The sequence below is a fragment of the Muscardinus avellanarius genome, assembly GCF_963383645.1.
Source record: "Muscardinus avellanarius genome assembly, chromosome: 13".
Lineage (NCBI taxonomy): Eukaryota > Metazoa > Chordata > Mammalia > Rodentia > Gliridae > Muscardinus > Muscardinus avellanarius.
This window is the reverse complement of record NC_137799.1, coordinates 95629000-95656150: the sequence shown is the minus strand read 5'-3', so window position 1 is coordinate 95656150 and position 27151 is coordinate 95629000. Positions and strand designations below refer to the sequence as shown.

The 27151-nt window shown below is 48.8% G+C and overlaps 1 protein-coding gene across 1 annotated transcript in view; it reads right to left on the bottom strand.

Annotated features, from left to right (window-relative positions):
* The window catches only part of HSD17B3 (hydroxysteroid 17-beta dehydrogenase 3), a gene marked incomplete at both ends in the record, with an annotated part of 27993 nt that extends 842 nt beyond the window's left edge, over positions 1–27151 (bottom strand). Inside the window, 10 exons of the mRNA XM_080709020.1 lie at positions 1540–1689; positions 5328–5393; positions 6111–6192; positions 7177–7211; positions 10594–10629; positions 13027–13094; positions 15120–15227; positions 17513–17588; positions 22680–22726; positions 26998–27151. Of these exons, the coding sequence (XP_080565146.1) occupies positions 1540–1689; positions 5328–5393; positions 6111–6192; positions 7177–7211; positions 10594–10629; positions 13027–13094; positions 15120–15227; positions 17513–17588; positions 22680–22726; positions 26998–27151 (822 nt within the window). The remainder of the gene's footprint in view (positions 1–1539; positions 1690–5327; positions 5394–6110; positions 6193–7176; positions 7212–10593; positions 10630–13026; positions 13095–15119; positions 15228–17512; positions 17589–22679; positions 22727–26997) is intronic.

Here is a 27151-nt window from a genome sequence, read left to right as displayed (position 1 = left end):
TTCCCAGGACCAAAAACAAAGGCAAAAAAATGAGGTTCCAAGAAAGAAGCAAATATCCTTTTCATCACCTGTCACAAAGGCTGTGGCATCCTGGGAGCTAGGCAAGCCAGAAAAGGAATGAATTAATTAATTACTTAATTAAAGATGAAAGTCGCCAGGCGTGGTGGCGCACGCTTGTAATCCCCGCGCTTGGGAGGCGGAGACAGGAGGATAGCACAGGTTCAAAGCCAGCCATGCTGGCTTAAGAGACCCTGTTTCCAAAAATAAAACAGTATAAAATAGGTCTGGGAGTGTAGCCCGGAGGTAGAAGGGCTTCCAGGAACCCCAGTACCACCAAAAAAAAAAAAAAAAGATGAAAGTCATTCACAAAGAGGTATGAATTATCAACGGGGGCATCTGCTCTGAAATACAGGGGAAGCCTTAAGTTAAGGCAGAAGGCCTAATTAAATGCACACCAGGTCAGGTATGGCAGCACACACCTATAATCCTAGTACCTGGGAGTCTGAGATAGGAGGATTGCGGGTTCAAGGCCAGCCTCGGCAATTCAGCAAGCCCCTCAGCAACTTAGAAAGGCTCTGTTTCAAAGTAAAAATAGGGCTGGGAGTATAGCTCAGAAGGAGAATGGCCGTGTGAAGCTCCTTGGTGGGGCTGGAGACACAACTACATTGACACTGCCACGGTTGGGCACGATCCCCGGGAGCTCGTGCTCCAGAGGCAGCCGTGCTCAGAGGTGGTCCCTGGGGTTGTGGCCTTGGGGACCCTGTTGTCCCTCGCCTGCTCCCCTCCTGGCTTCCTCTGATCCTCGCCCTCGTGCCCTAAGGACCTGTATCCCCGGCTCCTGCCTGTGTAAGGTAAACTGACCATAACTGAACTCTCCAGACCATACAAATGAGCCTTCCTCCTGTGAGTGTGTCGGGTGTGAGATCGCGGCGCTCAGCCTGTTTGCTCCAGTGTCCGCGCACAATGCTCCCGTCCACCTTCATCTCCTGTCTGTGCTTGTTTTCAACGAAAGAGCTTCTCCTACCGTGTGCTGCTGACCTCCTTTCCTCACCCGATGGTGTGCTAGAGCTGCACTGGGCTTGCTCACAGGGGCAGCTGTGAGCAGCCGTCCTCAGCTGACGGGCAGTGAAATCCTCTCGGTAGCTCAAAACCAGCCGTGCTGGGAGTATTTACACCACGGACATCGGCAAACCGTACAGATCAAAGTGGTCCCTCCCTCTCCGAGGCTGAGAGCTAAACATTTACTAGAACAGAGAGCGGTGGAGACTGCCTGACGCTCCGGGTGCCTTGGTTTACCTGCCCACGAGCTCCTGGGAGCCACCTCGCAGCTGAGCCCCCGGGGCGCCGAGCACCCAGCCCCGCAGCGTCTCCCGCACCACCTCCTCCTTCCCACGCCTGTGAGAGGCTCAGTGGCGTGTCCTCCGGCCCAGGCCCTTACCATGAGAGAGCACGGAGTGTTCCCGCGGCAGGAGGAGCTCACCCCGCCCCGCCGGCCTGCACACCCTCCTCTCTGGCTTCAAGATCAGAGGGGTTGGTTACCAAGATCTCGTGGGCAAGGCAGCCGCAGGTTTCGTCTCCCACCGTGACATAGTTCAGCGATTCTTTCACAAACTCGGCAGCAGTCTTGGTCATCACACTGGTATTTAGAAACTTCGTCATGGGGGTGGAAACAGCATATGGGGTCAGCACCTGCAATGGCAAAAAAAAGATAGCACGAAGCGATCCATCCCAGCGCAGGCGCAGAAATCAGCACCCAAGTGCCATCCCGTTTTCAGTCTCTCTTTTTTTTTCCTATCAAAACCTTAGGGGTCCTTGATGGCAAAAGGTGCAAAACAGGCAGCCAGCGGAGCTGCGATTTGGAGGTGTAATTTCTCAAGACCGAGACCTTTGCCGCATGACTTTGGGTGGCTTCAGGGTTCTCCGCAGCTCACGGGGGAGGAAGGGGCTGAGAAATCACAGGCCTCCCCACACAGGGTGCCGGCTCAGCAAATACAAATGCAGGCCTCGAAGTCAAAGACAAACGTCTGCATGAGTATATCCTCCGAGCCGCGTGGATGTAGTCACGCTTCAACACTGTTCAGATTTGTGTGAGATTCAGATGAGGATGTCCTCGGTCTCATCGGGAAACCCTCTCTCAGGGGATGATTTCTAATACCTGTAACCAGAGTTGAAGCACTTTGAATCCCGCTCGGCAGAGCCGGTGGTACGACCCTCCGACTCTTTCCTGATCTGCTAAGAAAAATCAACATCCCCACACAGAGCTCTGAAAAGCCAGCACTGTTCCCCCCCAGCCGCCTAACCCGCCACAGCCTGGCTTGCGGAGCCTAACGGGCTTTACTTACTTTAGTCCTAAACACAGGGACCGTGGCCTCTTTGGAAAGAAAAAGGATCCATGCTAGTTTTCTTAGTTTTTTTTCCTTCACCATACATAGGAAATTACATTGTTTTATTAGCAAATCCAAATATAAGTCAATCAGTCCAACTGAATTGGTCCTTGGGGAAATAGCGTAGCAAGAGAGTGTCTGATGTCTTTTTTTTCCCCCCCAAGGTTTCAATGAAACATTTTGGAAATATCAGAAGTATTCTCAAACCCCGTTTTCTGGTAGGGAAATAGTGATAAGTATTTTTATTCCTACAGTGAGTTTTGATTGACAAAACCGCTTTATGTACCTAAGGGGGACTCAATAAATACGCCTTAAATTTGTATATTCATTTAGTCCTTAGATCTTCATGATAGCACAGAGAAATAAGAAGGTACTACACACTATAAACCCTCTTTATGAGTAGGATAACAGAGAATCAGAAATCTTAAGCAAGCCCTCTAGAATCACTCAGATAAGAAGAGGCAGAGCTGAGATAAAATTCACATCCGAGTCTGTGGTCCATACATCCTAAGTCACTTAACACATATTTATTAAGCACCAACTATGCCTACATTCGGAGAGGCCAAAGTGTTTTGTTTTTGTTGTTGTTGTTGATTTGGAGGTTTTTCTTTTGTTTTGGTACTGAAGATTGAACCCAGGGACATTCTACCTCCAATCTACAGCCCGGCACTTTTTACTCTTTATTTTGAAACAGGGCCAATCTCACTAGGTTGTTGAGGTTAACCTTGAACCTGTGATCCTCCTGTCTCAGCCTCTCAGGTACTGGGATCACAGTCACCTGCCACCACACCCACCTGGCCAATTGGTTTTTGAAAGATCACACTTTCTATCTTCTAATTCTTGCAAGAGCAGCTCCTCCTGGCTCTGCTACCTCACGGAGCCCACGACCGTGCCGGCTACAGCACCCCTGGTCCACAGTGCCCTAGATCAAGGTGGTGCCAAGAGTGTCACGGGGCCAGTAGGCAGGTGGTGGGTAATTACTCATGTTGGGGGACCACCAAGGGCTTCTGTTCTTTCTTGCAGATATGCGATAAAACTGCACATCTTGAACCCCTAGGGTGGGTGGGATCCTGTAACCAGATATGGCAAAAAAAAAGTATAAACAAAGCCAGGCGTGGTGGCACACCCTTGTAACCCCAGCATTTGGGAGGCTTAGACAGAAGGATCGTGGTCCAAGGCCAGCCTCAGCTACTTAGTGAGGCCCTTTGCAACTCTGTGAGACCCTGTTTTAAGATAAAGAATAAAAAATAAGACTGGGGGTGCAGCTCAGAGGTACTGGGTTCCAACCCCAGTATTGCAAAAAAAAAAAAAAAGGGTGTCCTGTGTCATTTCTGGGCCAAAGTACTTAATTGTTGAAGCAAGGCCCTCCAGGGTGCTCTCTGAAGTATTATCTGACACCGCCCTAGACAGTGGCTCCTGGTCGCCACCACCACACGCCGATGCCCTCCGCCAGCTCGCGGGATCGGGGAACATGAGAACAAAGCAAAACCTTGCTGTTTTGAGCCACCCGGATTTTAGGGATTAGTTTACTCTTTTTGTGTGTGGTACTGGAGATGAAACCCAGGGGCATTCTACCTCCGAGCTACATCCTCAGCCCTATTTTTTCATTCTTTATTTTGAAACAGAGTCTCACTAAGGTACAGAAGGCCTCACTAAGTAGCTGAGGCTGTTCACAAACCGTGATCCTCCTGTCTCAGCCTCCCAAATGCTGGGATGACAAGCATGCGCCATCACACCTGGCATAGGGATTAGTTTTCTATTGCAACAAACAGCCTGTGAGTTGTAGCTGTTCTAAAGGGACGTCCCAACTTCAGCGGAGATCGGGAGAACCGATAGCCCCACCAGGTGGAGGGTGGTGGGTGAATCTCGCGGTGGGTGAGACTGGGCTACCTAGCAAGGTAGAAAAAGGGGCTGTGCTCAGGGACCAAGCCGTTACAATCACACGGCAGCAAGGAAATGATGTTTGGGGCCAAATTCCTACCATTAACACATCGCCTATTTGATAAGCCTTAATCTGTAACTGGTTAGTCTAGGTAATGGCTACTTAACATATACCCACCTGGGCACCTCAATTAAAAGTCAATGTGTGGGCTGAGCTGGGTGTTGCACGCCTATAATCCCAGTACTCGGGAGGCTAGACAGGAGGATCATGGGTAGCCTCAGCAACCTAGAAAAACCCTGTTTAAAAATAAAAAATAAAAAATCTTGGAGGTGTGGTCAGAGGTAGAACACCCCTGGGTTCAATCCCCAGTACCAAAAATAATAAATAAATAAATAAATAAATAAATAAATAAAATCAAAGTAACTGTGTGCAGCATTCATTTTAAAGATATAATTTTGAGTGTGCCTTTTACATTTCTAATAATGTATCGTAAAACTTCCCAGACAACAATACCAAGACGAAAACCTCTGTGTACTTATTCTGGTTCCAGAGACCGCTGAGCCCTTTGTCGCCGAGCCAAGCTCTGCCTGGATGGGCCAGGCGATCTCCCCACAGCTCTGCAGGGGGCCCAGGACCCCTTCCCTCCCTGCCCAAGAACAGAGCGGGGTCTCGGTGGCTCGCTGCAGATCGGCAGCCTCCCAGGGAAGGGCCGGCCTTCCCCTAGTTCCAACAGGGGCCGAGCACCTGGTTTTGTCTTGTTTCCTCTCCTGTCCCATCTTTCGTACCAGGGTTCACGAGGGGAATCACGGTAGACAAGATTCCAATTTCTGATGTTCTGCCAAAGGGTCCAGCATTTGTGAGCGACCACACCCCTACCCCATTCCTCCTCCGCACCCAGGCCCAGGGAGGCAGCAGACACCACAGCAGCAAGGCCTGCGCTTCCATCAGGGACCCTCCCTGGGGCTGGCTGCGCATGAATGGCCAGTCCAGCAGGGGGCAGTGGCCCTGCGCCACAGAGCTCCAGCCTTCCCTTTCCCAGGGCTCACACCTGTCCGCCTCACCTGGATAATGATTCCTTTCTCTCTGTATTCCTCTTGCAAGGCCTTGGAAAACGTGCACACAAAAGCCTGGAGTAAGAAAGGGAAGCGGCTGAGGTCCCCGGGCTCGCCTTGTCCACCAGAACCGACTCGGACCTCAAAGGGCACCGGAGACACTGCCGGCTGCGGAGCTGGGCGGAGAGAGCACAGCTTCACGTCCATAGGACGAAGGTGCGCCAGAGATGCTTGGCACAGCCTGGCGACTCCAGCTAACAATGAGCTGCCTCCCGGCAGGGAGCCAAGAAAAGATCTTAAATGTCCTCACCACAAAAAAAAAAAAAAAAAAAACAAGCATGTGAGGTCAGGGGTATGTTCACTAGCTTGATAAAATCATGTCACGCTGTCTGCACATTTCAAAGCATCATGCGGTTTTGCACACCATAAATTGTATGCAATTATTACTTGTCAATTGTACCTTAATAAGCTGAAGGAAGGGAAGAGAGAGCAGCAGCTTGTCTTGGAGAGCAGACTTCTTTCTTTGGGGTAGGGAGAGTGCCTTAGATCATCGAGATATGTTTTGTGGGGTAAGTAGATCCCTGGGCCCACTGCATACCTTCTGGCCTGCTGGCGAAGCGCCTCTGCTATTCCTTCTAATTTGCATACGGACACCCCTAGGCCAGCTCCACCCAGCACCTGTCTCAGCACCTCCAGGCGGAGCGCTAACCACCCAGCCATACGACGCCCAGGAAAACACCAACTGAGAAAACTTAGAGGAAGAAGACGCAGACTTGGGCAGCAGCTACTCACCTTGGAAGCAGAGTAGAGGGAATACAGTGGCCAAGGACAGAGGGCCACCCCGGAAGAAAGGTTCAAGATGAGGCCCTTCCGCCTACATGGCAAAGAAGCAGAGTTTCCATTGCTTTGCTGTGTGGTCCACCTCTAGTAGAAAGAAACTGAAGGGCCTCTGTGAACCTGCCAAGCTCCACCCGCTCTGCCCTCCATGGGTGCTGTGTGCTCCGCTTCCAAGACCTGGACAGAGCCTCCCCAGGCTCTAAAGGAGGACGCCACACATGTGACCTAAAGGACTGGCTGCTGGAGACAGGCCCTGCGGACAGAGGTCTCCCTGCCAGATACAGGCAGCCAGCTCCGCCCAGACAAGACTCCAGCGGGAGGGAAGGATCTTCCTGTCCTACATGTGAGCCCGTGAGCTCCAGGTTCCCCTGGACTCACAAAGACGGTGGAGTGGGACGGTCCATTCACGGCTCACGTGGCGCTTGTCCCTGCACAAGTCCCCAGGGGCCCTACTTGTCGTTTCGAAATCCAATACCCTTGGTCTTTCCCACTTATACGCAGGGGAGAGGGGGGAGAGCGAGAAGCCAGGATTAGAATACAAATCCCAGCCCCTCCTAGGAGAGATTAATCTATCAACGATTAGCCTTTAACGAATATCACCTGAAAAAAAGAAAACCAGCCCCCAACTAGGTGCTATCATGGTGTGATATACATGGACTAGGGAAAGAAACTGATAGGGCAGCAAAACTCATAACAAGAAAGACACGTTCTTGGTCTCAGGCCAACCTCCTTCTCCTATGCTAACATGAGTCAGTTTTCTTTTAATCCAGTGTGTGCTGAATCCATTGAGCTCTCCCTCCACCCGCCACGCGTCACACTTGACCTTCAAGTGTGTGTGTCTGTGTAAAGGCCTGGCCTGGCCCGGAAAGTTCTGTTTTCCCAGAATCCCCAAGGGCTTCACCCTGTTTGTACTGCTGGGTAGAACAGCAGCCAGTTGGAGCTTGCCCCTGGGTCCCCAGGGTGGCTGACTGCGGAGCAGGAGGGCCGCGTCGCCCCACACCTCTCCAGACAAAGGCCTTACCTTGATTCCATGTGTTTCAGAATTAGCTGTGTCATCTACAAGAGAAGGCCAGAGTTAAGCCCCAACAAAGGAACTAAGTCGCAGGGGGCAGGGCTCGGGGAAGCCAGCGCCGGGGACCTGGGGAGTGGGCCACTCTCTCCGATGACCTTGCATACTGCTGGCCCTCGTTAGAGGTCATGAGACAACAGGAGCAGCTGGCTGGAATCTACAGGAAGCAGCCTAAGGGATGCAAACTGTTCACAGGCCTCTGGCTTCGTCCCCCGAAGCCCTCCTGGAAAACGAAGGCATTGAAAAACTGTGGGAATGTTCTTATAGCTGTGGGTTCAAATCTGTGGGTCCCATGGGACTCTTCACTCTGGATGTAGGCAGAGTGGGCTGGCTGTCAGACACCTCCACCGTGGGCTGGAATTGGGGACATCGGGACCCTAGCAAGAATCTGTGAGCACGTCACGTACACCTCTTCAGTCCAACGTCAGTGGTGCAGCAGCCTGCAGTGGTCTAAGGAGCCTTCAGAAGTCCCTTCCCCACCCCAGCCTATGACCCCCCACCAAAGAGTCTTCCCTGCCAGTCCTGCAGCCTAAATATTCTATTAAGAAAGCTTTGCTGGGCGTGGTGCCACACACCTGTAATCCCAGTACTTGGGAGGTCGAGACAGGATATGCTAGACAGGCCAACCTCAGCAATTTAGTGAGGCCCTCTGCAGCTTTGTGAGACCCTGTTTCAAAATAAACTGGGGGTGTGCTGGGGGTATAGCTCAGAGGTAGGATGCCCCCGAGTTCAATTCCTAATACAAGGAAGGGAGGGGAAATTTCTTGCCAGGTGTAGCGGCACATGCCTGTAATCTCAGCTGCTCAGAAGGCTGAGACACGAGGACCCCAAGTTTGAGGCCAGCCTGGGATCCTGACAAGGCCCTCTCTCAAAAACTAACGTAAGCGCTGGGTGTGGTGGCGCATGCTTGTAATCCCAGCATTCGGAGCCGAGACCAGAGGATCACGGTTCAAGGACAGCCTCAGCTATTTAGCGAGGCCTTTGGTAATTCAGTGAGACCTTGTCTCAAAAATAAAAAGAGTAAAAAACTAAGGCTGTGGGTATAGCTCAGAGGTATAATGCCCCTGGGTTCCTTTCCCAGTACCGCATAAATAAATAAATACATAAATAAAGTAAAAAGGACAGGGGATATAGAGGGATATAGCTCAGTGTTTGAGTGTTTACCTAGCATGTGCAGAGTTCTCAGTGCAGTCTGTGGTACTACTGCACGCGCGCACACACACACACACACACACACACACACACACACCTTTTCACAAAACAACTGTAAGGCACATAAATTTAAAATAAAGAAAGAGAAAACCCCACCACCACCACCACCACCGTGAACTAAAATATTTCTCAAGTACAGAGCCTGATTCGACTGGAATCAGGCTCTGTCCTTAGAGGCAGGTGTGAGCAGACAGGGCCCACATGGACGAAGATTGGCCGGGGACCCAGAAGGCCGGGCCCGGGCTGCGATGTGGGGCCGCCCACCCGGGGGCCTGCACAGCTCCCCACAGCTTCCCCCAGCACCGCTCCCATCCCGCAGGCTAGCCCCCGCTGCCTGTGTGAGTGAACACCCAGATAACGTTTCCACCGCTGGGGGCAGAGGGGAGGGGCAGCAGAACTCTCTGGAGCCCCCTCGGGCCTGCCCGAGGCACAGGATTTTGCAGAAACTGAGAGGAAGAAGAGGATCTGAATGAGCCTGCGCCTTCCTGACTCCCCGCTGCACCAGGGACACAGAGTCCCCTGGAGGTCCTTGAAGTGTCCCCCCAGAGCTCATCAGCCTCGCCAGGCACAGGGCCCCAGCTAGAGGGCAGCCTTGGACACGGCACAGGGCCCCAGCTAGAGGGCGGCCTTGGACACGGAGCCTCCTTCCATCCTTCCTCCGCCCTCAGAGCGTCCTTCTCTCTGCCCTGGCTGGGGGGCCACTTCCAGGCAGCATCTTTGACTTAACCAAGCGACGCTGGCCACTCCTCCAGGAGGCACGGCCAGCCTCCTGGAGAAGAACTAACCTTTCGTTTCTTTTCCCTTTGTGGCTTAGGACACTTATTGTCTATCAACAAATAAAACAGTGGTTGAAAAACAAAACAAATCAAGCCGGGCGTGGGGGTGCACACCTGTAATCCAGCATTTGGGAGGCTGAGAAAGGAGGACCACGGGTTCGCGGACAGCCTCAGCTACTCAGCGAGGCCCTCTGCAACTCCGTGAGACTCTGATTCAAAATAAAGAATGAAAAACAGGGCTGAGCGTGTACCTCAGAGGTAGAATGCCCCTGGGTTCCATCCTCAGTACCACAATAAATAAATAAATAAATAAATAAATAAATAAATAAATAAATACATTGCTCTGGCTAAAGGGATCAGAGGGTTGTCAGACCCCAACTGGGAAAACCAAATGCTCAAACTCCTGAGACCACAGACCAGTAGCCCCACCAAACTCAGGGGACATTCAAAGACCCTCCCCAGATGCCAGAAGCCAAGGATAGTACAGGCCCAACATGCAGGAAAGTTTAATCCAGAAACTAGGTCTGGTAAGAGATTAACAACAACCCCAAATAAAATAACATAATGTGTTATAAAAAAAAAAAAGTTATGTGAATGTGGTCTCTCTTTCAAAATACAGAAATTTTTGTTTAATATTTTAGGACCAAAATTTGCCACCGGTAACCAAAATAGGGGAAAGCAAAACCCTGAGTAAGGGTAGGGGGTGCACAGACAGCCTGAGCTTCAGCCCCACATACAGTGGACAGCAAAGAAGACCCTGCCTTGCTCCCGGCCATGTTCCCAACAGAGGGAACTTCCTTTTACTTACAAAGACTGAAATAGAGAAATAGATTCTTTTGTGTGTGTGTGTGTGTGTGTGTGTGTGTGTGTGTGTGTGTGTGTGTGGTACTAGGGGTGGGAACCCAGGGGCTTTCTACCTCTGGCCTATACTCCCAGACTTATTACTTATTTTATACTTAATTTGGAAACAGGGTCTCACTAAGTTGCTGAGAGCCTCACTAAGTAGCTGAGGCTGGCTTCAAACCTGTGCGATCCTCCTGTCGCAGCCTCCCAAGCTCTGGGATTACAAATGTGCACCACCACGCCCGGCAATAGATTAATTTTTTAAAAAACTGCCTTGGAATCTGGAATACGTATCAAGATCGCCAGGCCTGCCGTGTAGTGACACGGGACAAAACTGAATGCAAGACGGGATGTAGATAACGGGAGAATCAACCCATCGCTGCGTTTCATCATAGAATAAAACAGTCACAAGGCCAGGCCCTGCCTCTTAGTCAAGGGTGGCTCAGCTCCAAGCCTTTCTCCTTCTGCCATTGAGAGAGCGCCGAATTCCACCAGCCACTACTCTTAAATGCACGTAACACGTCTGTCGATCACATACCTTGACCACAGACGTGATGTTGCAGTGGACAAGGCTCTGGAATAAAAAAAACACACACAGAAATCAGCCCGATCTCTGGAGAGTCGCCTCGGGAGCATTCAGCGCTAAAGAACCCCGGAGTGGGCAAAGGATGGGGACGGGCTCACCGAGCCAGCAAACGAGTCTCCAACCCGCCTGGCAAGCGTGCGCTAGGACTGGGAATATGTTCGGTTTTTTCACAGGAAGATCCAGATGGCCCCCATGGTTCCCTTTGCAGAGGTGTGAATGCAATTCTTGAATTGTGAATATGGGTCTTTTCCTGGGCATGTGACACTTGCTAGAACATCCTCCTGCAGTGCTGGACAGCAGCAGGGAGCCGCAGCCACAGGATGAGCAAGAGAGACGCAGACACTCGACACTAGACAGGCTGCATCACTCAGCTGGGTGCTCCTTAGGGGGGTGGATTCAACCCATTTTTAATGCACTTTTTTTTTGTGTGTGGTACTGAGGATCCTCCGGGCTACACTCCCAGACCTATCTTATACTTTTATTTGGAAACAGGGTCTCTTAAGCCAGCGAGGAGCTTCGAACCTGCGCCATCCTCCTGTCTCCTCCTCCCCAGCGCGGGGATTACAAGCGTGCGCCACCGCGCCCGGCTCTTTAATGCACTTTTAACTTACAGATACTTTCGACTGACAGTGGGGAGAGCCCCATCGCAAGTCAAGGAGCATCTGTATTCAATTTGCAACTGGAAGAGGAAAAGTTAGCAAAGGGAATGGTCGTATAAAATAAGATAGAGGTTCTGGTCTACAGAAAAACTAGAATCATCCAAGACAGAGAGTAAAAGAGGCATAGACAGGGGCATAGAGAAAGTGCTGGAATCATGTGACCTGCTGCAGGGAGGGACACAGATTGGTGTCAGAAACAGGGAAGGCTGAACACAGGCCTGGTGTTCAGCGTGTGGTCCGGAGAGGAGCCTGTCCAGGATGCACAGTAGCGTGACATCTGACGTCGTGTGACACGCAACACACTCAAGCTGCGAGCGGGACGTCAGGGACACTCGCAGGGTAGAGGACCGGCAGCCGGCAGCCAGTTCAGATCGGCACAGCCCGTGACTGCGAGGCTCAGAGCCGTGGGGCTGGTCAGCAACAGTGCCTTCCAAGACTGTTAAATGCCCACAGTATTGACTCGTGGCCGACAAGGGCGGCCACGGGGCCCAGCCAAGCTCGCTGAACTGTGCTTCCTCCAACACAAAGTTGGTGTCATGTGCCGTCAGTCTAAACAGTTGCAGGTCGGATCAGAATGACCAGAAAAGCTGTGTCTGTACTGAACATACACACAGACTTTTTCCTGGCATCATTCCCTAAGCAGCATAGCATAGCAGCTATATCCATGGCACTTACATTGCATTAGATAATTTATCTTAGAGATGACTGAAAATACACAGGGGGATGTGTGCGGGTTATATGCAAATACTGCAGTGCTTAATACGTTGACTTTATTGACCATCCATGAACTGAAGTATCTTGGGGGACCTGGAACCAACCTCCCCAGACACTGAGGGGCGACTGTATTCCCTCACACTGAAAGTTGAATAAATCTAATATAGAAAGAAAAATGAGTCGGGCGTGGTGGCCCACGCTTGTCATCCCAGCATTCGGGAGGCTGAGACAGGAGGATTGCTGTTCTCAGACAGCCAGACAGCCTCAGCTACTTAGCGAGGCCCTCTGCAACCCAGTGAGACCCTGTTTCAAAATAAAGAATAAGAAAGTAGGGCAGGGGGTGTAGCCCGGAGGTCGAATGCCCCTGGGTTCCATCCCCAGACCCGCGAAGAAGAAGAAGAAGAAGAAGAAGAAGAAGAAGAAGAAGAAGAAGGAGGAGGAGGAGGAGGAGGAGGAGGAGGAGGAGGAGGAGGAGGAGGAGGAGGAAGAGAAAAGCAGAGTCCAAGAACTGGCCTGTTCCCGTGCACACCCAAACTAGGGATTTGTTGGACAGAGTTACTCACTTTTTTTTTCTTTCTTTCTTTTTTTTTTTTTTTTGGTGGTACTGGGGTTCCTGGAAACCCTTCTACCTCCGGGCTACACTCCCAGACCTATTTTTATATTTTTATTTGGAAACAGGGTCTCCTAAGCCAGCGCGGCTGGCTTCAAACCTGCGCGCTCCTCCTGTCTCCGCCTCCCCAGCGCGGGGATGACAAGCGTGCCCACCGCGCCCAGCTGGAGTTACTCCTCTTTTATAAAGCACAAAACAGTGACCCAAGAGAATACGTTTTAAATAAGATAAATTTTTAAAAATAAGTTTTAAAGACAAACAAGACAATACATGAGTTATAATTCGCAGTATGGAATTCTGGCCTGGTATTCTTCCCATGGCCCTCCCCCTGCCCCCTGGCTGGCTGCCCAACCCGGGCCCCCACCTGGGTGAAGCGAAATCAGACAGGAAGACCGAGCCCACCTGGGTTTCATCCGGCGCACTGAGGAAGTGGCCCGGGAGCAGGTTTGGAAGCATCCCAACGTTGTTGACTGGCAGAAAGACGCAAAACGAAAATGTGTCAGAAGTGCAGGGAAAACCTTCCTAATGAAATGTACAAGAGGATTTCTACCCCGCTGGTGCGGTGCGGTGTGACCTGATCACAGTGAGGCTGCTGGTGGGAAAGACTTGTCTCAAGACAGGAGGCCGAGCAGTGACCTGTGACGTGACAGTCCCTGACGCGGTCCTTAAAACTCTGGCTGCTGACAATTTTAAAGACAGAAGACACTGGTGACGCAAGGTGTTTTAAATTAGGAAACAGTGCGTACATATAATCCCAGTGGGTTTTTTTTTTTCTGATAGGGAACCCAGGGGCATTCTATCTTCCAAGCTACACCCCCAGCCCTATTTTTTATTCTTTATTTGGAAACAGGGTCTGACTGAGTTGCAGAGGGCCTCAGTAAGTAGCTGAGACTGTCCTCGAACCGCGATCCTCCTGTCTCAGCCTCCTGAATGCTGGGATTACAAGTGTGCGCCACCACACCCGGCTTATCCCAGTTTTGAAAATATCTATGTGTATACTTGGAAGGCTATATACCCAAATGTTATCAGATTTGGGGACTTTAAGAAATCCATATTTCTAGCTGGACATGGTGGTGCACGCTTGTAATCCCTGCGCTTGGGAGGTGGAGACAGGAGGATCGCGCTGGTTCGGAGCCAGCCTCACTGGCTTAAGAGACCCTGTTTCCATATACATATATATATATATTAAAGGTCTGGGAGTGTAGCCCGGAGATAGAAGGGCTTCCAGGAACCCTAGTACTACCAAAAAAAAAAAAAAAAAAAAAAAAAACCAAGAAAGAAAGAAAAAAGAAATCCATATTTCTTTTATGAACCTGTCCATTTTTTCTAGTTTTTCTGCCATGATCTATTTTAAATGTTTGGGGGGTAGGGACTGGGTGGGGTTGAACCCGGGGGCATTCTATCTCTGAACTACACCCCCCCAGTCCTATTTTATTTTTTATTTTAAAACAGGGTCTCGCTAAGGTGTTGAAGGCCTCACTAATTTGCTGAGGCTGGCCTCAAACCTGCGACCTTCTGTCTCAGCCTCCCGAGTACTAGAGTTACAGGCGTGTGCCACCACACCTGGCTTGTTTTATATTTTTATTCGTGAAAATGTGATTATTTTTTAGTTTAGCAGGGAGTTTGAAAATCGTATCTTGCTTTCTTCTGTAAACACTACATATGGCTGTGTTTGTGCTTATGGCTATACAATATTTTACCTATAAACCATGACAGAAAAATATTCTCTTGTTTTCTGAACAAGAAAGATGGCTAATTCTTAGTGAGCACACTTGACTTTATTTCTTTTATGTGCCTGTCTATTCTTTCCAATTTTTCTGCCATAATATACTTTACATTTTTGGAGGGTAGTGGGGTTGAACCCACTGGGGTTGAAATCCATACTTCTTGGTACTGGGGTTGAACCCACTACCCCACAACGTTTGTTCACTAAACCACAACAACATTTCTTCACTAAATTTCTTTAGGCCAATGTTTCTGAGATCCTTCTTCCTACCAAATGTCGACATTAGTTCTGTGGGAAAAAAAATTCACTTTAATAACAGAAAATGGCCAGAGGTGGGGTGTACACCTGTGTTCCCCGTACTTGGCAGGCTGAGACAGGATTGCAGGTTTGAGGCCAGCTTCAGCAACTTGGTGAGACTTTCCGCGATCTAGCAACGCCCTGTTTCAAAACAGAAAATTTTAAAAAGGGCTGAGGATATTGCTCAGAGGTAAAATGTCCCTGAGTTCAATTCCCAGTATCACCACCACCAACAAAAAAAAAAAAAATCAGAAAATATAATTTGGAAGGTTAGAATATATGCGTTTCGAACCTATATTTAAAATGTTAATTCAGAAATGCCTCTTGAAAACCTGAGCTTTAATACTCAATTTAATGCTACCGCTCAAAATACAGTCATAGATGAAGTTTAAAGTATCATGAAATAATCGAGTGTCATTAGATAATTATTTCGGTGAGATATTACAAGGTTTGCGTTTTGCAGTTCACTTACCTAAAATCCCAATTTCTAAGCCCTTAATTTCTTCTTGAATATGCTCGTAGATGTCATCTTTGGTAAAATCTGCCTGTATGATCTTCGCCCTGCTACCCGTGGTCCGCTCTGGGTTAGAGACAAGGTATTTTTTAATGAACAGAGGTGAAAATCCCCCCCTTTTTTGTGGCACTGGGGATTGAACCCGGGGACATTCTACCTCTGAGCTACACCCCCAGCCTTTTTGTTCTTTTAATATTTTTTTAAAGCAGAGTCTTGCTAAGTTGCTGAAAGTCTCACTACACTGTTGAGGCTGTCCTCAAATCTGCGACCCTCCTGTTTCAGCCTCCTCGGTACTGGGATTGCAGGCAAACACTACCATGCCCAGCCGTGAACCTCCTCTTGTCCATGAAGTTCCGTGGTACTCTCATTTTTCCTGAGCATTCATTCAAGAGCACACATACCCCAAGGAGGAATAAGAACACGCTCTGGGTGGTGCTTGGCTGGGAGGTGCTAAGTGATTTGTGAGTGATGGTTTCTTTGTGTTCTCAGAGTGACTACAGTGGCAACTATATGATCAAAATAAACTAATGCGGCGGTTCTCAAGATGGAGTCCGCAGACCTCAGCGTCAGCCGCCCTGGGATGCTCCAGAGAGACGCGCGTCCTTGAGCTCCTCCGTGACCCACGAAATCGGCGAGGGTGAGGCTCCTGCGCAGGACACAGGAGCCTTTGTTCTCCCAGCTCCTTGGCATGCCGTGCATGCCATCTTGGTCCTGCCCACGCCCCTGGCAAACAGATAACAGGCTCCTGTCGCTTCAGCTCAGAGACGCTACCCAACTTGCCCAAGGACGGCCACACTGCCATTCCAACTCCAGTGCTCCCTCCTCCGCACCATGGGCCGGAGCTCTCAGGGAGTCGTAAAGGCTCCGAGCAGGGCTACCCATCTCCTGGTGACGCGCCTGACCCTGGAGTTAGACCCAGGCAGCCATGAGGCATGGTTCGGGAATGTGGAATGCTTTTAATCCAAAGACACGGCCTGCTTTTCCAAAGGACGGTGAAAGGCACAGTCTGGCATTGTGCGGAAGACCCTCACGTGGTCCTCAGAAAAGTTACTTCAGATAACCAAGCTCAGAACAAAAGCAGAATGCACCAGTCCGAGGGCACCGAGTCGCCACGAGCGTCTACGGAGCCGCATCTCACACCCACCTCCCGTCCCAGCCTCCCGAAGGAACACGGCTGAGCCAGACGGCCGGCCGCAGCCGCACACCTCCTCATAACCAGGCACACCTCCTCATAACCAGAGCGCCATCCCACTGATGCATATGGACTAGCCAGGCGTGGCGGCGCACACCCGTCATAGCAGTTCTTAGGAGCCCAAACAGAAGGAGCGCAGGTTCGCGGCCAGCACCCGGTAACTTAGCTAGACCTTCGGTAACTTACCAAGATCCTGTTTCAAAACAAAAAATAAAAAGGGTTGAGGGTATAGCTCAGAGGTAACCCTGGGTTCGATGCCTAGTACCAAAAAATAAAGAGCTTATTAGTTAATAACAATTCAAGTTCAAATACCCAAAAAGAAACAGTATGCTCACTATTAACCTAGAACACTTAGGAGAAAATTATCATAATAAGACATCACTGGTTTTTGCCTTCTTTTTGTGATATTGGGCATTGAGCCCAAGGACATTCAACCTCCAAGCTCCACCATCCCAGCCCCATTTTATTTTTGGTTTTCATTTTGAAACAGAGTCTCACTAAGTTGCTGAGGAGTCTCATTAAATAGCTGAGGCTGACCTCTAACCTGAAATCCTCCCGTCTCAGTCTCCCAAATTCTGAGGTTACAGGCATGTACCACCACACCCAGCTTAAAGTTTTTGTTCTGAACCAAGTCTTGCTAGGTGCTGAGGCTGGTCTCAAGCTTGTAACCCTGCTCTCTTGGCCTCCCAAGCACGGGGTTTATAAGCATGCACCACCACGCCAGGCTATTATAAAACATTATGATATAAACTGCCTATTAGGGTTGTTCCACATACAAACTTGGCAACCATCTATGACAGCCTTACAGCAGATCTTTGTTAAAAAAAAAAAAGTCTGATGACCACCAGTAAGCACTGCCCCTCATCCTCCTGAAAGGAGCGAAGCCCGAACCCATCCGCCTTTGAAGGAAAGACAGAGGCTAGCAGGCAGCTGGGCCTCTGGGTCAGAGAGGAGGTGGGTCTGTTTGCTCCTGACCCTCGTCCTGCTTCACGGAGCCCACAGCACCCAAGGGGGCTGAAGCCTGCACCTGACGCTTGCCCTTCACTTTGTAAACTGGGCTCCCCAGGAGACAGACGGCCCTCCCCGACAGCGACAGCGGGGTGGACAGCAGGCAGTGGGGAGGGGCCCACACGCCCCTCCCTGCCCGGGGAGCACTCACCGATCTCCGCGGCGATGGCTTCCAGCTTCTCCAGGGTCCGGCTGATGAGCACCACGCTGAGTCCGCGCTTTGCTAGCTGGTGACACCAAAAACAGACCAGGATGAAAGCGGCCCGGAGCCCTGCTCTGAAGGTGACAGGTCTGCACCACGGGCTCAGGCTGGCCCCGGCCCAAGTGCGCAGACCTGACGCGGGCGTCTGAGCTCCACGCACGGGGGCTCCGGCTGACATCGCAGTAATAACTAATAATTAATGCTGGCCAGTGTTCTGTGCCCCAGGAACACACTACTTACTCTAAACGCTTTCGTGGAAAACGTGGGGTTTGCTGCGTGTCAGATCTCAGAATACTAGGGGTTTTACACTCTACAGAGTCAGCCCTCCAGAGCCGTGGGTCCCCCCACCTCTGCAGATCCAACCCCCACACACTGGAATTATTTGGGGGATAATTGTGTCTGTACTACTAACAGGTCTTTTTATTCTTGTCCTCATCAATACAGGTGCCAATGACTCCTAAGAGCATTTGCATAATGCAAGGTTTTACACGTCACCCAGGGATGACTTCAAATGTACAGGGACGTTGATGGTGACCTTCGGATGGCTCCATAATTCGGCTATCGAGTTTGGCTATTATTTTCTCTCTCTCTGTGTGTGTGTGTGTGTGTGTGTGTGTGTGTGTGTGTGGTAGTGGGGATGGAACCCAGGGGCGTTCTACCTTCCAGCTGCGTCTCCGGCCCTATTTTTTATTCTTTGTTCTGAAACAGGGTCCCACTGAGTCGCAGAGGGCCTCACTAAGTAAATAAGGCTGGCTGGAACCGCGATCCTCCGGTCTCAGCCTCCCGAATGCCGGGATTACAAACGTGCGCCACCACGCCCGGCTCAAGAGTTTGGCTACCACTAATGAAAAGCAAAAGAAAAGAAATAAAGAAAATGTACATGCACACAACAGAAATTCACTCGGCCACAAATGAAAATAAAATTAACGTCATTGTAGGAAAATGGATGGAGCTAGGTAATGTTATGCTAAATGGGACTCAGAAAGGCAAGGGTCCTTATGTTTTTTCTGCTATGCAGAAACAAAATGGGCTTCGGGAAAAAAGGAGAGAGACAAGTGGAACCGCGGGAGGGAGAAGGACGTCGGATAAAGGAAACCGTCCAAGCAGTGCTGTGTCCATACGCGGAGATGTCGCTACCGACGCTCTGACACGCCAGGGGAAAACACGCCAAGCGCTGTGTGCGTGTGCACCGCTCTGGACCTCACTCGTAATATTCCAATGCACCAATAAAAGTATATTTAGGAGTTGTGCAGGATATACACTTGTGTATAGACTATAGTCAAAGGCCTGTGCCGCTCTCTGTGAAGGACGCTATCGTCCATGGATCTGGGTATCCGCAGGGGTCCTGCGCCAACGTCCTCAAATACAGAGGAAGAGCAGGGTCTAGGGCGCACCAGCAATTAAAAATTCTCTCGCAAGCCGGGCGTGGTTAACGCTTGGGAGGCTGAGACAGGAGGATCGCGCAGGTTCCAAGCCAGCCTCGGCTACTGAGTGAGGCTCTCGGCAACTTAGTGAGACCCTGTTTCCAAATAAAGTATAAAATAGGTCTGGGAGTATAGCCTGGAGGTAGAAAAGCCCCTGGGTTCCACCCTCAGTACAACAACAATAAAAAACTCTCTCTCTCCAGTGACTTCTGAGCTAATTCCTGTTTACAAAAGCATTCTTCTTGTGATGTGTTTGCTTTTTCCTCCCTGCTTTCTGTATCCCTGAGCCCAGATGGAGTCAGATGCTTCCCCTGAGATCAGCAGGGCTGGGCCCTGGCCCGGGCGAAGGCAGGATGGGGAGCCTGGGGTGTGCGGGGGAGAGGGGCCACAGAACCCCACGGCCCACCTGGGGATGCTGCCAGTGAAAACAGTGAAAGCTTTCTCTTGGAAAGCAAAAGAAAAAAACCCACTCGCCTAAACAGACTGGTGGCATCTGAGCTGGCCACACAGTACCACGTACGGAAATCCTTTGGTTTTAGCCAAACGATTTATGCTGTTATCTCTTTAATTGTGGAAAGATACATAACATGGAACTAACCATCTTAACAAAAATATGGAACGCTTTACAAATGTGTGTCCCGTCCTTGGGACCATGCTAATCTTCTCTGTCTTGTTCCAATTTTAACATATGTGCTGCCAAAGCCAGCATCTGCTGTGGTTTCATCAAGACTATACGTTACAGAAAACACATCAGAAGCTGAATTACAGAGAAGAATATGTGGTCCTCGGTTGTCACCCATTTATTCTTCAGGCCCATGGATGCAGAATCACTCACAGAAAGGTCAAAAGACATTATCCCCACCAGAAGCAACCAAATGAAAATCCTGCCAAGACTTACCATCTTTTCCATTTCGGTTTATTAAATTGCATTATTAGGCCGGGCGTGGTGGCTCACACTTGTAATCCCAGCATTCGGGAGGCTGAGACAGGAGGATCGCGGTTCCCAGACAGCTTCAGCTACTTACTGAGGCCCTTTGCAACTCAGTGAGACCCTGTTTCAAATAAAGAATAAAATATAAGGCTGGGGGCATAGCTCAGAGGCAGAATGCCCCTGGATTCCATCCCCAACACTTCAAAAAATGCATTAATAAACATACAAATACATTCTTATCATAAAATATTCAAAGTCAGGCATGGTGGCATATGCCTGTAATCCTGAACTTGGGAGGCTGAGATAGGGTATTTGCAGGTTCAAGGCCAGCCTCAGCAACTTAGAAACAGGGTATCGCTAAGTTGCTGAGAGCCTAAATTGCGGAGGCTGGCTTTGAACCCACGAGCCTCCTGTTTCAGCCTCCCCGGTGCACAGTCTCAAATACTGGGATCACAGGTGTGCGCCACCATACCTGGATCTTCAGTTTTTGGCGGTACTGCTTGCTTTAATGACTGTATTGATGGATATTAGTGAAGCTGTGCTTGGTATTTGCTATCTGTTCCTGCTGCTATAAGAGAAATATCCTAGTTTGGGTAACTATAAATAATAAAAAAAAATTATTTCCCAGTGCAGGGGGCTGGGAAGCCCCAAGTATTGATCTTACAGATGTGCACGGCGGTGGCCAGCCTAGTACCTGTTATACACGGGCTTAGCAAGAAAAAAGTGACCTGTGTCGGGGCACCAGATGAGGTCAAGCAGGCTTATTAGAAAATATTTCAGGGCGATATTCATTAAAAATGCATACTTTTAGAAGTGATGATTTTATCTGTTTCTAAGATGTCTAAGCTTGCAAAGACATTTTTTTTTAGTTTTCTTTTTAAAAACCTGCAAAACATATTTTAACTTAGTTTCTAGTATTACTTATTTTTCTACAGTGAACGGGAATATTTTTCATTGTATTTTAAAATGTTATTGATTTCCTTTATGGATGTTTATAATTTCCAGTATTCTTGACCCGTATTTGACATGGTTCTAGAGGTAAACGGGACAGAAATGAGGAGGAAATAAAATGGCTACAAATGATGGGAAAGAATAATCGATGAGAATTTGGAACGTGTAACGCCAACAGCGCACAAAACTACATGTGCAGTAAACGCATTGTCTTAAGCCTATCCACCAGGCGAGGGTGTAACTTGGCAGTAGAGTGCTTGCCTGGCACGTGTGAGGCCCTGGCTTCCTCCCCATCAAACCAAAAATTAAAAAAAGTAACCCAAGAGTGAGACGCAGGCAGAGAAGAGCACGCTCGAAGACTCAAGTCACGCTGCAGGGGCGCTCAGCCTTATCAGAGTCTCTTCTCACGTGAGATTTCAAAGCACCCAGTATTAACCTTCTGGAATCAAAGTCACAATAATATATCCTGCCTGAACAAGTAACTTTAAAGCCATGTATTCATTAGCAAAAGTAAAGCACAAACAAAAAGAGTTTCAAATGTTTTAATTTTTTTTAATTAAATTTTAAGTTTTTTAAATTTTTAAATTTTTTATTGGCGCATTGTAGTCATATATCTTAATTATGCTTTTACGTTATATTTAAGTTTATAAGTGCAGCCAGTTACAGTGATGTACAAATATAATCCCAATACTTTCAGGGCTGAGACAGGAGGGTCACAGGTTCAAGGCCAGCCGCAGCTATTTAGTAAGATTCTTTCTTTCTTTCTCTTTCTTTCTTTCTTTCCTTCTTTCTTTCTTTCTTTTTTATTTTGGTACTGAGGATTGAGCCCAAGGGCATTCTACCTCAGAGCTATGTCCCCAGGTTTCCCCCTTCCTCTTTTTTTTTTTTTATGAAACAGGGTCTCATTAAGTTGCTAGGGTCTCACTAAATTGCACACACACACACACACACACACACACACACACAGATTTATGTGTTTAAAAAATAAAAGTATATAAATGTTGTGTCACAATTACACTAGAAGACAGCAATGTGAGTCAGGCTTGACAGTACACACCTATGATCCCAGTACTTGGGAGGCTGAGACAGGAGGGTCACGGGTTCAAGGTCAGCCTGAGCAACTTGACAAGACCATTTCAAAATAGAACAGAGCTGGGGGTGGAGCGAAGAAGTGTACTCCCCTGGGTTTAATCCTCAGCACAACAGAAAGAGAGAAAGAGAGAAAGAAAGAAAGAGAGAAAGAAAGAAAGAAAGAAAGAAAGAAAGAAAGAAAGAAAGAGAGAGAGAAAGAAAGAAAGGAAGGAAGGGGAAGGAAGGAAGGAAGGAAAAGGGAAGAAAGAAAGAAAGAAAGAAAGAAAGAAAGAAAGAAAGAAAGAAAGAGAAAGGAAGGAAGGAAGGAAGGAAAAGCAAAGAAAGAAAGAAAGAAAGAAAGAAAGAAAGAAAGAAAGAAAGAAAGAATCAATACCCCATAAATTCCTAAGATAATTCCTCAGTGAGGTGCTACCACCTTGGAGTCCCACTGTATTTTTTAAGGTGTCCAAAAGATGATGTTTTAGTCTGCTTTTCTATAGAAATTCTCCTTCTTAAAGGAACACGTATTGCTTTGATATTCAGAAAACCAGTGCTCAGTGTGGGTGTCACGTGACTAAGCCGGTTCCATACTGGGAGCACCTCCTAGGTGCAGCGTCTCACACCTGCGGGCCCAGGGACTCAGGCGGCTGAGGCCGGAGACAGCAGGAGCCCCGGGCTCGCAGGACAGTGTGGACGACACAGAGGCCCCGTCTCAGAGGGAAAATACAGAGGTCCTTACCTCAAATGCATACGCTTTCCCGATCCCATCTCCAGCTCCAGTGACCACTGCAGAAACAGGAAATGTTCTGGTTGGTTGGTTGGTTGGTTGGTTGGCTGGCTGGTTCTGGGGATGGAACCCAGGGGCATTCTACCTCTGAGATGCATCCCCAGCCCATTTTATTCTTTTTATTTTGAAACAGGGTCTCACTAAGTTACAGAGGGTCTCGCTAAGTTGCTGAGGCTGGCAGCAAACTTGTAACCCTCTGTCTCAGCCTCCCAGGGAATGGTTTTATTTATTTATTTATTTATTTATTTATTTATTTACTTACTTACTTACTTACTTACTTACTTACTTACTTACTTATTTATTTATTTTGCAGTACTGGGGATGGAACCCAGGGGCATTCTACCTCTGAGCTACACCCCCAGCCCTATTTTTTATTCTTTATTTTGAAACTGGGTCTCACTGAGTTGCAAAGGGCCTCACTAAGTAGCTGAGGCTGTCCCCGAACCGCGATTTTCCTGTCTCAGCCTCCCTAATGTAGGGATTACAAGCACGCGCCACCATGCCCGGCCAGGGAACAGTTTTAAAGGACTCCAGCCACCTTTGGACTTTTCTTTCTCACCGGCTGCATTTTCTTGCGAGTCTAGTGTCGAAAACATGTGACACTCTAAAGTAGCCCCATGCCGGGGCATGGTGGTGCACACTTGTAATCCCCGCACTTGGGAGGCAGAGACAGGAGGATCGCACTGGTTCGGTTTCCAAATATATATATATATATATATATATATATATATATATATATATATATATATATATATTAGGTCTGGGAGTGTAGCTCGGAGGTAGAAGGGCTTCCCGGAATCCCAGTGCCACCAAATAAATAAATAAATAAATAAATAAATAAATAAATAAAATAAAGTAGCCCCTCTCTACCCACGTCCAGGTTCAGCGTTTGACTGACCCTCACTAAACAAAATGAAAGGTTTGGGTTTTTGTTTTGAGGGGTTTTTGTTTAGCTGGTTTGGGATTTGGTGACTGTTCTTTAAGGAACCAGCAAGGTTATGGAAAATACGCTCTGAAATGCAATGAAGACCGTCAGCCAGGAACACTGCTCCAGACCCCTAAGGACTTAAAGAGTGTCCAGCAATTCTGCCCCCTTCCCACGCCCACCCCACAGGACAGCAACATTCAAAGCCCCAGAAAACAGGGGACCTCCAAGCTTGGAGAATCTGTGCTCCATAGAACTATCTATTAATACGCAACAGCCAGACAGGCCTTCTAGTCCTTTTTCTCCAGAGGGCGTACGTCTTTAGTGATGGAGTTCTAGAAAATAAGCTCATTCCTGTGAATGGCCCCGTTTTGAAATTCACTGCGATTCCGTACACGATAGGCCTGCGCTCAGCCTTTGCACCAGCAATGAGCGTGGTGAGCAGGTCTGAAAAGGTGTGAGCAAAAGAGTGCATGCCGGCCACGATGGGCACACTCCAGGCTGGGCCTGAGCAAAGCACACTCGTTTTAATCATGACCTGGCTTTACCAGTTCCCACAGGGACTTTTAAGTGAATGCGTGCACACCTGTTCCTGTTGGTAAAGGCACAGTGCTCCAGGTAATCCCACGGTTCCCCCATTATGGGGGGTCTCCAAATCATCCCGTCGCTCGTAGCTTTACGATCACTCCTGGTACCTGTGCACGCTGCCTAGTCTCCATGGCTGCTTCAAGCGTTTTAGATGCGTCGTTTCACTTCACGCTCAAAGCGACCCTGTGACCATCGTGTCCTCCGCTTATACACTAGGACGTGCACAGAGCCAGCTCCTGGCGTAATCGGCCTCTCACTGCTGAACGCGGTAAGAGGGTATGAACCCAGGCTGTCTGACTTGGGGCCAGAAGTCTATAAAGAGACACTAGTGAAATAATCAGCAAACCAAGCATGGAGCTCGGGGTGCTCTCATGTGGGGAGTTGAAAAATAATTCAGTCTCGCCGGGTGTGGTGGGCACGCTTGTAATCCCCGCGCTTGGGAGGCGGAGACAGGAGGATCACACAGGTTCAAAAGCAGCCGCACTGGCGTAAGAGACCCTGTTTCCAAATAAAAATATAAAATAGGTCTGGGAGTGTAGCCCGGAGGGAGAAGGGTTCCATCCCCAATACCACAAAATAATAACAATAATAATAACAATAATAATAATAATTCAGTCTCGAGCCGTGCCTCAGTGGCGGTAACCGTGAAGAGTTCTCGCTGCGCTCGGCATATGCGCGTTGAGATCTCTGTGAGCTAGGGTATTCAACCCAGAACATTCAAACTCCAGCTGCTCGGCAGGTTCACTGAAGAAACATTTTATCCCCCATGGAGACAGTAAGGGTGCACGTGTGCACCACACAAACGTACACACGTTCACACACACACGCACCACATGTATGAAGCATCCAGTAGCCAAGCATGATGGCGCACTTCTGTATTCCCAGTACTTGGGAGGCTGAGACAGGAGGATTGCAGGTTCGTGGACAGCCTCAGCAACTTAGCAAGGCCCTCTGCAACTCAGTGGGACCCTGTTTCAAACTAAAAAATAAAATAGGGCTGGAGGTGTAGCTCAGAGGTAGAATATCCCTGGATTCAATCCCCAGTAACGCGCACGCGCACGCACACACACACACACACACACACACATGAACACATTATATATCCATGTGACATTCTGAACAATTTCCCATATAGTAATTTTCTTAAATCTCCATTGCTACGTTTGTAAGATTGCCAAGTTTAGCAAATAAGGATATGGAATTCTCAGTTAATTTGTGTGGGGGGTGGGTACTGGGGGTAGAACCCAGGGACTTTCTACCTCCGGGCTATACTCCCAGACCTATTTTATACTTTGTTTGGAAACAGGGTCTCACTAAGTTGCTGAGAGCCTCCCTAAGTAGCTGAGGCTGGCTTCGAACCTGTGCGATCCTCCTGTCTCAGCCTCCCAAGCGCGGGGATTATAAGCGTGTGCCACCATGCCCAGCTTCTAAGGCTCTTTTAATTCTTTTTTTAATGTATTGGGTGTGTGTGTGTGTGTGTTCAACTTTGAAATACAAGCCCACAGGGCCTGATGGCACAAGCCTGGAATCCCAGTACTTAGGAGGCTGAGACAGAAGAATTGCAGGTTTGAGATCAAATCTTAGCAAATTAATGAGACTCTCGGAAACCTAGTGAGACCCTATTTCAAGACAAAAATTGTTTAAAAATGGAGCTGGGGGTGTAGCTCAGAGGCAGAATGCCCCTGGGTTTAATCCCTAGTATCACAAAAGAAGAAAAAGGAGGAGGAGGAGGACGACGACGAGGAGGACGAGGAGGAGGAGAGGAGGAGGAAGAAGGAGGAGAAAAGAGAGAGAGAGAGAGAGAGAGAGAGAGAGAGAGAGAGAGAGAGAGAAGGAAGGAAATAAGGAAGCCAGCCAACCAGCCAGCCCCTGCAAAGGCTGTACCTTCACTTTAAGAAGACTCCAGAAACCATGACCACACGCATTTCTCCCGGGATCCAGGGGGCTGAAACCCGGTCGCGGCACTGGCAGGGAGTTTCCATCAACACAGACCGGCGCGATTGCCGTGGAACCACTTTGAAAGCAGGGCTCTGTAGAGGCCTGCGCTGTCTTGGTTTTACCACGCCCCCTTCATAAAGGGGCTTGACCAATTGTTTTTTAAATAAAGTGAATTAACATTATTTGAATTTCAAACTTTTGAACCACCCTTCAACAACATGGAAACAGTCTGGATCTAGAAACCTGAGGGTGTGGATACAGATATTTCTGCCATATTTATCATTCTTATCACCTGAAAACCCCACAAAGAATCCAGCCAGTGGGTCTGTGTGGACGGGCAGGAGGGTGAGCGCTGAGAGGCATTCTCCCAAGTTATCCTCCTGACGCACCCCATCTTGCTTTCCAGACTATTTTAATTCCATCATTCACTCTGTACCCCCAGATTAACTTGAATTAAATTTAAATTTAAGTTCACAAAGGAATTAACATCTCTGCTCTCAAAGAGAAAAGATACATCTTTTGAGACATGAATAAGAATAAGCAGGCCCGGGCGCGGTGGCGCACGCTTGTAATCCCAGCATTCAGGAGGCTAAGACAGGAGGATCGCGGTTCGTGGACAGCCTCAGCTACTTAGTGAGGCCTTCGGTAACTCAGTGAGACCCTGTTTCAAAATAAAGAATAACAAATAGGGCTGAAGATGTAGCTCAGAAGTAAAAATGCCCCTGGGTTCCAGCCCCAGTACCACAAAAAAATAAAAAATAAAAGAAGACATAGCAGGAAGAAGAATAAACTGAGGCCGAGACGGGAAGCAACCCTTACCTGCCCACTGTCCCATTGACCGCAAGAAAGACCTCGGCAGGACCTTCCAGAAGCTCAGAAGAACACACTGGCAGAATCTCACACACTTTGCTAGGCACACCAGGCATACCAGCAGCCCTACGAGAATGAAGAATCCTTCCAGAGCCTGCCCCAT